General features: G+C 44.6%; 1 protein-coding gene across 9 annotated transcripts in view; it reads right to left on the reverse strand.

Annotated features, from left to right (window-relative positions):
- Positions 1–12,429, reverse strand: part of LOC118371480 (lysine-specific demethylase 4A-like) — a 61,187-nt gene that overhangs the window by 27,250 nt on the left and 21,508 nt on the right. For 7 of the 9 annotated variants that reach the window (XM_035756926.2, XM_035756927.2, XM_035756931.2 and 4 more), the window contains one exon: positions 11,291–11,541. In XM_035756926.2, the coding sequence (XP_035612819.1) occupies positions 11,291–11,541 (251 nt within the window). Of the gene's footprint in view, positions 1–4,528; positions 4,850–6,207; positions 7,034–11,290; positions 11,542–12,429 lie in introns of those variants that run through there. The other 2 variants (XM_052480274.1, XM_052480273.1) reach the window with 2 other exon arrangements.

Here is a 12,429-nt window from a genome sequence, read left to right on the forward strand (position 1 = left end):
TTGCAGGGCTCTGGCAGTGCTCCTACTGCTCCTCCTTGCACAAAGTGGGAGGAAGCGGTCCTGCTGCTGGGTTGTTGCCCTCCTACGGCCTCCTCCACGTCTCCTGATGTACTGGCCTGTCTCCTGGTAGCGCCTCCATGCTCTGGACACTACGCTGACAGACACAGCAAACCTTCTTGCCACAGCTCGCAATGATGTGCCGCACTACCTGAGCCACTTGTGTGGGTTGTAGACTCCGTCTCATGCTACCACTAGAGTGAAAGCACCACCAGCATTCAAGTGACCAAAACATCAGCCAGGAAGCATAGGAACTGAGAAGTGGTTTTCTGTCACCATCTGCAGAACCATCTGCAGAACCACTCCTTTATGTCTTGCTAATTGCCTATAATTTCCACCTGTTGTCTATTCCATTTGCACAACAGCATGTGAAATGTATTGTCAATCAGTCAATCAGTTGCTTCCTAAGGGAACAGTTTGATTTCACAGAAGTGTGATTGATTTGGAGTTACATTGTGTTGTTTAATTGTTCCCTTTGTTTTTTTTGAGCAGTGTACTATACTGACATCATGTGACACTTAATTAGTTAGATTGCACACAGGTTGACTTTATTTATGTAACTTCTGGAGGTAATTGGTTGCACCATATCTTATTTAGAGGCTTCATAGCAAAGGGGGTGAATACATATTTAGACTTGTTTTCATGCTGCTGTGCATTTTATTTCTAACCTTACTTTGCTACCTGCCAACTTTCCAGTTTTTACTTTTTAATTACCATTTATATTTTTAGTTTTCCCCACCTCGCTCGACTTTTTCACTCTGGACACTATCTGGACGTGTTTCGTCAGGACCTCCCACCAGCCGAAGCTAAGTAGTAACATTAATATGATGCCTTCTAATTGCAGTCGCTGTACTCATAACATACAGGAGAACGATCGCCTTACAGCGAGGATAGCTGTGCTGCTAGCCTAGCTTCAGACTCAATCGTTAGGCAAGGGTAATTTAAGTGTAGGAAAGAATGAAAGTGTCTGTGCCACCAGTAAGTACAGATAGTAGTATAAATCCCCTCGCACAGTCCCCGCAGCCAGACAACAGTCCCCGCAGCCAGACAACTTTCTCATGGCTTCTGGAAGGAAATGCTGTAGGATTGCTCAACCGGTGTCACTCATTCAGCCGACAGAAACCTTCAACCGGTTCTCCTCATTAAGCAGCGAGTCGGAGTCAGAGGCCGAGCCTTCTCTGGTCTCTACTCCTCCCATTATGAGGTCTGAGACGCTGAAGCCTCCCACAGTTAGCTCTGACAAATTGAAAACACTAGTCATTGGCAACTCCATTACCCGCAGTATTAGACTTAAAACGAATCATCCTTGGAAGCCTGTGTTTCAGACATAAGGAAGTGGATGGCTGCAAATGTTCTACTTTTAAACTCGGAACAAAACAGAGATGCTTGTTATAGGTCCCAAGAAACAAAGATCTTCTGTTGAATCTGACAATTAATCTTGATGGTTGTACTGTCATCTCAAATAAAACTGAAGGACCTCGGTATTACTCTGGACCCTGATCTCTTTTTTTAACAAACATATAAAGACTGTTTCAAGGACAGTTTTTTTCCATCTACGTAACACTGCAAAAATCTGAAACATTGTTCAAAAATAATGCAGAAAAATTAATCCATGCTTTTGTCACTTCTAGGTTAGACTACTGCAATGCTCTACTTTCCGGGCAACCCGGATGAAAACAACTAAATAAACTTCAGTTAGTGCTAAACACGGCTGCTAGAATCTTGACTAGAACCAAACAATTGTATCATATTACTCCAGTGCTAGTCTCTCTACACTGGCTTCCTGATAAGGCAAGGGCTGGTTTTACTGCTAACCTACAAAGCATTACATGGGCTTGCTCTTACCCATCTTTACGATTTGGTCCTGCCGTACATACCTACACGTACGCTACGGTCACAAGACGCAGGCCTCCTTACCGTCCTTAGAATTTCTAAGCAAACAGCTGGAGGCAGGGCTTTCTCCTATAGAGCTACATTTTTTATGGAATGGTCTGCCTACCCATGAGAGACGCAGACTCGGTCTAAACCTTTAAGTCTTTACTGAAAAGACTCATCTCTTCAGTAGGTCCTGTGATTGTGTGTAGTTTGGCCCAGGAGTGTGAAGCTCGGCCTCGTCTCAGGACAGTAAGTTGGTGGTTGAAGATATCCCTCTAGTGGTGTGGGGGCTGTGCTTTGGCAAAATGGGTGTGGTTATATGCTGCCTGTTTGGCCCTGTCCGGGGGTATCGTCGGACGGGGTCACAGTGTCTCCCGACCCCTCATGTCTCAGCCTCCAGCATTTATGCTGCAGAAATTTACGTGCCGGCGAGCTTGGGTCAGTCTGTTATATCTGGCGTATTTCTGCTGTCTTATCCAGTGTCCTGTGTGAATTTATGTACACTCCCTCTCAGAGGCGGACCTGAGCTGTAGGACCATGCCTCAGGCCTACCGACTCGTTTCCCCAGTCCACCTGGCGACTCGTTTCCCCAGTCCACCTGGCCGTGCTGCTGCTCCAGTTTCAACTGTTCTGCCTGAGGCTATGGAACCATGACCTGTTCACCGGACGTGCTACCTGTCCCAGACCTGCTGTTTTCAACTCTCTAGAGACAGCAGGAGCAATAGACTCTGAATGATCAGCTATGAAAAGCCAACTGACATTTACTCCTGAGGTGCTGACCTGTTGCACCCTCTACAACCACTGTGATTATTATTATTTGACCCTGCCGGTCATCTATGAGCATTATAACAGAACATGGCCAAGATGTTCAAATCTCCACCCAGCACAGCCAGAAGAGGCCACCCCTCATAGCCGTGTTCCTCTCTAGGTTTTCTTCCTAGGTCCTGGCCTTTCTAGGGAGTTTTTCCTAGCCACCATGCTTCTACACCTGCATTGCTTTCTGTTTTAGGCTGGGTTTCTGTACAGTACTTTGTGACATCAGCTTATGTAAGAAGGGCTTTATAAATACATTTGATTGATATGCACACACCACTTTCTGTTTTTTATTACAAGTTATTTTTTTCATTTCACCAATTTGGACAATTTTATTTATGTCCATTACATCCAAATAAAAATCCAGTTAAATTACAGGTTGTAATGCAACAAAATAGTAAAAACAGCAAGGGGATGAATACTTTTGCAAGGCACTGTACTTTGCTCCGTTCATCTTTTCCTCAATCCTGACTAGTCTCCCAGTCTCTGCCACTGAAAAACATTACCATAGCATGATGCTGCCACCACCATGCTTCACCGTAGGGATGGTGCCAGGTTTCTTCCAGATGTGACGCTTTGCATTAAGGCCAAAGAGTTCAATCTTGGTTTCATCAGAACAGAGAATCTTGTGCCTCGATTACAATCCTGTCTCGGAGTGCTACGGACAATTCCTTTCGACCTCATGGCTTGGTTTTTTCTCTGACATGCACTGTCAACTGTGGGACCTTTATAGACAGGTCTGTGTCTTTACAAATCATGTCCAATCAATTGACTTTAGCACACGTGTACTCTTGTTGTAGAAACATCAAGGTTGATCAATGGAATCAGGATGCATCTGAGCTCAATCGAGTCTCATTGCGAAGAGTAAGAATACTTACGTAAATAAGGCATTGCCGTTTTTCTTTTTACTTTAGCTTTGTCATAATGGGGTATTGTGTGTAGATTGATGAGGACATTGTTTTATTTAATCTAGTTTAAAATCAGGCTGCAACGTAACAAAATGTAGAAAAAGTCAAGGCATCGGAATCTTTTCCAAAGGCACTGTATATACATCCGGCGAGACATCTGGCTCACTTCTACATTAATGTGGATGTTACCCCGATCACAGATAATCCTAAATGACTTGTGAATAATGACAGAAAAAGTTAGAGGGCCAAAGGTCATACCCCTAACACATGCTAACCTCTCACCAGTACCAATAACAGGGGAGGTTAGCATGGAGCGTTGGTGATTAGCACTGGCCAAATGAGGGTAGATTTTGTCATTGGTGGGTAAGAATGTGGCAGGTGAAATATACATCGGCCACACACTATTTGGCAACAGTTTTATTTTTTATTATCCAAAGCCCACCAGTCGAATTGACAAGGCAACTTAAGTATGACTTTGTCCTCGTGTTTCTTGGCCATTTAAATATTTTGTTCACATCCGATTTCCTATTTTTCAATGTTAATTTGAGTTTGCTGCAACATTCTGCTGCTAAGTGCCCGAGTTACCACTGAAACGGCCTGTCCCGGGCCAGCTGAACCGCTGTCTCATCTAATGATTGCTCCATGGTCAATCAAGCACACTCTCCAAAAACTGTATTCATTAACTTTTAGTCACTGTCTCTGCTAAATTTATTTGTGTGCTTCTACATTTCTACTTAGAAGCACATCATGTACTCCTTGTAAAAAATGTTAGCGTAGAGCCCTGAACTAAAATAATAAATAGTCTGTATCACTCAGCATTGTGGCAGGGAAGGAACTTTCTTGATGTTCATCTGTTTGTATTATTGGATCTATACCAAACAAAAATATAAAAGCAACATGCAACAATTTTACTAAGTTACAATTAATAAGGAAATCAGTCAATTGAAATAAATTAATTAGGCCCTAATCTTGGGAGCCAGGCCCACCCACTGTGGTGCCAGGCCCAGCCAATCAGAATTAGTTTTTCCCCATAAAAGGGCTTTCTTACAGACATAAATACTCCTCAGTTTCATCAGCTGTCCAAGTGTCTGGTCTCAGACGATCCCACACTTGAAGAAGCCGGATGAGGAGGTACTGGGCTGGCTTTGTTACACGTGGTCTGCGGTTGTGAGGCTGGTTGGATGTTCTGCTAAATTCTTGAAAACAACGTTGGAGGCGGCGTATGGTAACAAAATGAGTATTCAATGCTGTGGTGGGCATTCCAATTGCATGTGGCATTGTGTTGTGTGACAAAGCTGCACAATCTTAATGGCCTTTTGTCCCCAGCACAAGGTGCACCTGTGTAATGATCATAATGTTTAATCAGCTTCTTGATATGCCACACCTGCAGGTGGAAGGATTATCTTGGCAAAGGAAAAATGCTCACTGACAGGGATGTAAACAAATTTGTGCATACAATTTGACAGAAATAAACTTTGTGTGGAACATTTCTGGGATCTTTTCTCACATGAGTTTATATTTTTGTTCAGTGTAAATTGTCTTAACAGACGCAGTTCACAAAAAATAAAATTAAGCGACATACCCCTTTACTTATTAGTAATACATTTTTGAAACAATTGAAAGCATGCTCATCTGTTTGATTTTTGGGTGTAATTATGGAGAGAGAAAAAAAACTTGTTGGTAAAACAATCTGAGTGGCTGGTACTTAAAAAAAAAAAATGATCTACTTCCCACAGTAGCTGGTGGACCAAAAAAATGATTCCCACCCTGTTAACATGTTATCTTTGACCATCTAACTTTCTCACTCATCATTATTCACAAATCATTCAGGATTATTCATAATCATTTTTTACAATAAAAGTGACTCCAAAATGACAATGCATTATTTACCATTAATTTCTACTGGGAACAAAATGATCAAAACAACTGAATCGAACTGCCAATGCATCCAACATGTGTGTAGGATCACAAGCTTGATATAGTCATTGCGTGCTAGGAATATAGGACCAAATACTAAACTTTTGACTACTTTATTTATAAGGATCTTTAAGTGCCAATAATTTTGACCCCTACCTTTAAGGGAAAAAAGTAATACTTGTATATAGTAATACTATATTTTCAAAGAAGCATGGGTCATCATTATTTGGACCGTATAGGTTAATAGGCCATATCGGTTTATGGTCCAATAACATTTTAAATCATCCATTGACCTTGATCTGTTTGGACAATTTGTACATATGTATCAAAATGACTGTTAATATTCACACCTTTTGAATTTCTTTGCCCATGAAAAAAAATAATAATAATCACCCCCCAGTCCTTTTTCCACACAACTTCACCTAAAATTGTTGAATGAGTTTCCTGTAAACAATATACATTATATTCCTTCTCTTTTAGCCAGAGTCTTTTCGTATTATACATTTACATTTTACATTTAAGTCATTTAGCAGACGCTCGCTCTTATCCAGAGCGACTTACAAATTGGTGCATTCACCTTATGACATCCAGTGGAACAGCCACTTTACAATAGTGCATCTAAATCTTTTAAGGGGGGTGAGAAGGATTACTTTATCCTATCCTAGGTATTTCTTAAAGAGGTGGGGTTTCAGGTGTCTCCGGAAGGTGGTGATTGACTCCGCTGTCCTGGCGTCGTGAGGGAGTGTGTTCCACCATTGGGGAGCCAGAGCAGCGAACAGTTTTGACTGGGCTGAGCGGGAACTGTACTTCCTCAGTGGTAGGGAGGCGAGCAGGCCAGAGGTGGATGAACGCAGTGCCCTTGTTTGGGTGTAGGGCCTGATCAGAGCCTGGAGGTACTGAGGTGCCGTTCCCCTCACAGCTCCGTAGGCAAGCACCATGGTCTTGTAGCGGATGCGAGCTTCAACTGGAAGCCAGTGGAGAGAGCGGAGGAGCGGGGTAACGTGAGAGAACTTGGGAAGGTTGAACACCAGACGGGCTGCGGCGTTCTGGATGAGTTGTAGGGGTTTAATGGCACAGGCAGGGAGCCCAGCCAACAGCGAGTTGCAGTAATCCAGACGGGAGATGACAAGTCCCTGGATTAGGACCTGCGCCGCTTCCTGTGTTAGGCAGGGTCGTACTCTGCGGATGTTGTAGAGCATGAACCTACAGGAATGGGCCACCGCCTTGATGTTAGTTGAGAACGACAGGGTGTTGTCCAGGATCACGTCCAGGATCACGCCAAGGTTCTTAGCGCTCTGGGAGGAGGACACAATGGAGTTGTCAACCATGATGGCGAGATCATGGAACGGGCAGTCCTTCCCTGGGAGGAAGAGCAGCTCCGTCTTGCTGAGGTTCAGCTTGAGGTGGTGATCCGTCATCCACACTGATATGTCTGCCAGACATGCAGAGATGCGATTCGCCACCTGGTCATCAGAAGGGGGAAAGGAGAAGATTAATTGTGTGTCGTCTGCATAGCAATGATAGGAGAGACCATGTGAGGTTATGACAGAGCCAAGTGACTTGGTGTATAGCGAGAATAGGAGAGGGCCTAGAACAGAGCCCTGGGGGACACCAGTGGTGAGAGCGCGTGGTGAGGAGAGATTCTCGCCACGCCACCTGGTAGGAGCGACCTGTCAGGTAGGACGCAATCCAAGCGTGGGCCGCGCCGGAGATGCCCAACTCTGAGAGGGTGGAGAGGAGGATCTGATGGTTCACAGTATCGAAGGCAGCCGATAGGTCTAGAAGGATGAGAGCAGAGGAGAGAGAGTTAGCTTTAGCGGTGCGGAGCGCCTCCGTGATACAGAGAAGAGCAGTCTCAGTTGAATGACTAGTCTTGAAACCTGACTGATTTGGATCAAGAGGTCATTCTGAGAGAGATAGCGGGAGAGCTGGCCAAGGACGGCACGTTCAAGAGTTTTGGAGAGAAAAGAAAGAAGGGATACTGGTCTGTAGTTGTTGACATCGGAGGGATCGAGTGTAGGTTTTTTCAGAAGGGGTGCAACTCTCGCTCTCTTGAAGACGGAAGGGACGTCGCCAGCGGTCAGGGATGAGTTGATGAGCGAGGTGAGGTAAGGGAGAAGGTCTCCGGAAATGGTCTGGAGAAGAGAGGAGGGGATAGGGTCGAGCGGGCAGGTTGTTGGGCGGCCGGCCGTCACAAGACGCGAGATTTCATCTGGAGAGAGAGGGGAGAAAGAGGTCAGAGCACAGGGTAGGGCAGTGTGAGCAGAACCAGCGGTATCGTTTGACTTAGCAAACGAGGATCGGATGTCGTCGACCTTCTTTTCAAAATGGTTGACGAAGTCATCTGCAGAGAGGGAGGAGGGGGAGGAGAAGGTGGCAAAGAGCTTCCTAGGGTTAGAGGCAGATGCTTGGAATTTAGAGTGGTAGAAAGTGGCTTTAGCAGCAGAGACAGAGGAGGAAAATGTAGAGAGGAGGGAGCGAAAGGATGCCAGGTCCGCAGGGAGGCGAGTTTTCCTCCATTTCCGCTCGGCTGCCCGGAGCCCTGTTCTGTGAGCTCGCAATGAGTCGTCGAGCCACGGAGCGGGAGGGAAGGACCGAGCCGGCCTGGAAGATAGGGGACATAGAGAGTCAAAGGATGCAGAAAGGGAGGAGAGGAGGGTTGAGGAGGCAGAATCAGGAGATAGGTTAGAGAAGGTTTGAGCAGAGGGAAGAGATGATAGGATGGAAGAGGAGAGAGTAGCGGGGGAGAGAGAGCAAAGGTTGGGACGGCGCGATACCATCCGAGTAGGGGCAGTGTGGGAAGTGTTGGATGAGAGCGAGAGGGAAAAGGATACAAGGTAGTGGTCGGAGACTTGGAGGGGAGTTGCAATGAGGTTAGTGGAAGAACAGCATCTAGTAAAGATGAGGTCGAGCGTATTGCCTGCCTTGTGAGTAGGGGGAAGGTGAGAGGGTGAGGTCAAAAGAGGAAAGGAGTGGAAAGAAGGAGGCAGAGAGGAATGAGTCAAAGGTAGACGTGGGGAGGTTAAAGTCGCCCAGAACTGTGAGAGGTGAGCCGTCCTCAGGAAAGAAGCTTATCAAGACATCAAGCTCATTGATGAACTCTCCGAGGGGACCTGGAGGGCGATAAATGATAAGGATGTTAAGCTTGAAAGGGCTGGTAACTGTGACAGCATGAAATTCAAAGGAGGCGATAGACAGATGGGTAAGGGGAGAAAGAGAGAATGACCACTTGGGAGAGATGAGGATCCCGGTGCCACCACCCCGCTGACCAGAAGCTCTCGGGGTGTGCGAGAACACGTGGGCGGACGAAGAGAGAGCAGTAGCAGTGTTATCTGTGGTGATCCATGTTTCCGTCAGTGCCAAGAAGTCGAGGGACTGGAGGGAGGCATAGGCTGAGATGAACTCTGCCTTGTTGGCCGCAGATCGGCAGTTCCAGAGGCTACCGGAGACCTGGAACTCCACGTGGGTCGTGCGCGCTGGGACCACCAGATTAGGGTGGCCGCGGCCACGCGGTGTGGAGCGTTTGTATGGTCTGTGCAGAGAGGAGAGAACAGGGATAGACAGACACATAGTTGACAGGCTACAGAAGAGGCTACGCTAATGCAAGGAGATTGGAATGACAAGTGGACTACACGTCTCGAATGTTCAGAAAGTTAAGCTCACGTAGAAAGAATCTTATTGACTAAAATGATTAAAATGATACAGTACTGCTGAAGTAGGCTAGCTGGCAGTGGCTGCGTTGTTGACTTTGTAGACTAGCTGGCAGTGGCTGCGTTGTTGACACTACACTAATCAAGTCGTTCCGTTGAGTGTAATAGTTTCTACAGTGCTGCTATTCGGGGGCTAGCTGGCTAGCTAGCAGTGTTGATTACGTTACGTTGCGTTAAAAGAACTACAATAGCTGGCTAGCTAACCTAGAAAATCGCTCTAGACTACACAATTGTCTTTGATACACAGACGGCTATGTAGCTAGCTATGTAGATCAAACAAATCAAACCGTTGTGCTGTAATGAAATGAAATGAAAATGTCATACTACCTGTGGAGCGAAGCGGAATGCGACCGGGTTGTTGAGTGCGGAAGTTCTATTCAGTAGACGTTGGCTAGCTGTTGGCTAGCTAGCAGTGTCTCCTACGTTAAGGACGACAAATAGCTGGCTAGCTAACCTCGGTAAATTAAGATAATCACTCTAAGACTACACGCTCTAAACTACACAATTATCTTGGATACGAAGACAGCAAAGACAACTATGTAGCTAGCTAACACTACACTAATCAAGTCGTTCAGTTGAGTGTAATAGTTTCTACAGTGCTGCTATTCGGTAGACGGTGGACGTTTGCTAGCTGGCTAGCTGCTGGGCAGATAGCAGTGTAGACTACGTTAGGACGACGAAATACGAAGTTGCAATAGAAGTGGTCCTTCTGTGGCTCAGTTGGTAGAGCATGGCGCTTGTAACGCCAGGGTAGTGGGTTCGATTCCCGGGACCACCCATACGTAGAATGTATGCACACATGACTGTAAGTCGCTTTGGATAAAAGCGTCAGCTAAATGGCATATATTATTATTATTATTATAGAAGTGCTGACTGTTTCACTTTGTTGTCCTCTTTCTTTTCCTTTTTCTTCTGTCCTTCTTTTGTCCTAATTTTGTCTTCCTTTCTTCTGTTAACTAGATATTTTGTTGTTATTCTTTGTAAGCTAGCTAGCTTCTTCCAGGAGAGTCCCTAGCAACTGCTTAGCAACAAGTAAACAATTCTGCTAGCAATTCAGCTAGCTAAGATAACTGTACAATTTTATGAAAAATAGTTAATTTTTCAAAAGCCTGTCTTTTTTGGTTTGTTCCTTGTTTTGTCTTCTATTGAGTCTTGCAGTTTTCTCTTGATTTTTTTCGATGTACTTCACTCTAAAAAAAACATTTAAATCTCAATATATACAGGAGCTCATTTTTCAGCAGCTGCTCAATTTAGAACTCCGGAACACATTATTATGTGCTAAGCCATTACAATTATAACTGGCTAATACTTATTTCACCACAATGAAATAAAAGTTTCAAATCTATTTAATATATATATATATATATATATGTAAACTCATCATTAAAAAGTACAATAGTGATTGAGTGTCCATATAGCTATACCATGATTTGTGCATTGCTACTAAGTAAACCTCTAATTGGTCCCCACTATTCCACCAGCTAAAACCCCTCCCCATCCCGAGTTGGGTTGTCATCCCAGTGACTGGCACACCCACCCCCCCCCAGATCCCATGGCCCCCGAGAGACCAGGACCAATTCTTCGAAAAGAGCACACAGTGCCACCCACAGAACAGAAGCAGATCAGCCGTCAAAAGCATTTATCGCACTCACCTCGATTTGTATTATATAACTATTAAAAAATGATTTAAAAAATCCTTCACCTTAATTTCCATAATTAACAATTCATATTTCTAATAAATTAGGTAGTTCATGCAAAGGATTGCTAACATTTACATTTTGGCAAGCAAATATTATTTTAGTGAACAATTATTGTGAATCATTCTATATTGTCCCTAACATCTTTACTCCCTAGCAAGTTATGGGACACAAACTTTCCCTCACAAACTGGGGATTTTATTTAATGCCAATTGTACTTTCGTTGGGCACAGATATCAACTTTAGGGGTTTAAGCTATACCAGCTGGAAATGATAAACATGACAGGGTAAGTGAGAACAGTAAAGTACAGACCTCGTCTCCTCCTGTGCAGTGGTGCCTGGGGTGTCCTCCTCCTGGTCAGGGGCCTCGCTGGGGCTTGGACCCTCCTTCCCAGGCTCCCCCGTCTTCTCTCCCGTCAGGAACTCAGCAGCCTCTGGCGTGGGCTTGGAGTGGTCAATAGGAATGTTGTCTTTCCCTGCCTTCCATGCCTTGTAGCGATCTGGTTGGAACTTCCTCACAAACACATCCATGGAGATCTTCACCATGTCTTTACGGCACGAGCACTGGGAGGGATAGGACAGGGATTGGTCATGAGAATATAATACAATAAATGCCACTTACTAGACTCTTAGCCAAGGCAACTTACAGTAAGTGAGTGAATGCATGGAATTTTTTTTTTATGTGATACTTGCTGGAGTTCTCTAGGGTAGGGGGCAGCATTGGGAATTTTGGATGAAAAGAGTGCCCAAATTAAACTGCCTGCTACTCTGCCATAAAAGCTAGAATATGCATATAATTAGTAGATTTGGATAGAAAACACTGAAGTTTCTAAAACTGTTTGAATGATGTGAGTATAATAGACATATGGCAGGCAAAAACCGGAGAAAAAAATCCAACCAGGAAGTGGGAAATCTGAGGTGTGTAGTTTTTCGACCCTTGCCCAATCGAATAGTGTCTATGGGGTCATGTTGCACTTCCTAAGGATTCCACTAGATGTCAAGTCTTTAGAAACTTGTTTGATGCTTCTACTGTGAAGTGGGGCCGAATGAGAGGGGAATGAGTCAGAGGTCTGCCAGCAGCCACGAGCGTTCACGTGAAAGCGACCTGCGTTCCATTGCATTTCTGAAGACAAAGGAATTCTCCGGTTGGAACATTATTGAATATTTATGTTAAAAACATCCTAAAGATTGATTCTATACACTGTTTGACATGTTTCTACTGAACTTTTTGCTAACTAAAGCTAATAAAAGTAGATATTTGGACATAAATTATGAACATTATCGAACAAAACAAACATTTATTGTGCAACTGGGATTCCTGGGAGTGCATTCTGATGAAGATCAAAGGTAAGTGAATATTTATAACGCTATTTCTGACTAATGTTGACTCCAACATGGCGGATGCGGTCTCTGCCTGGCCGGTTCCCCTCTTTCCACTGAGATTCTCTACCT

This window comes from Oncorhynchus keta, chromosome 26 (genome assembly GCF_023373465.1).
Source record: "Oncorhynchus keta strain PuntledgeMale-10-30-2019 chromosome 26, Oket_V2, whole genome shotgun sequence".
NCBI classification, from domain to species: Eukaryota; Metazoa; Chordata; class Actinopteri; order Salmoniformes; family Salmonidae; genus Oncorhynchus; species Oncorhynchus keta.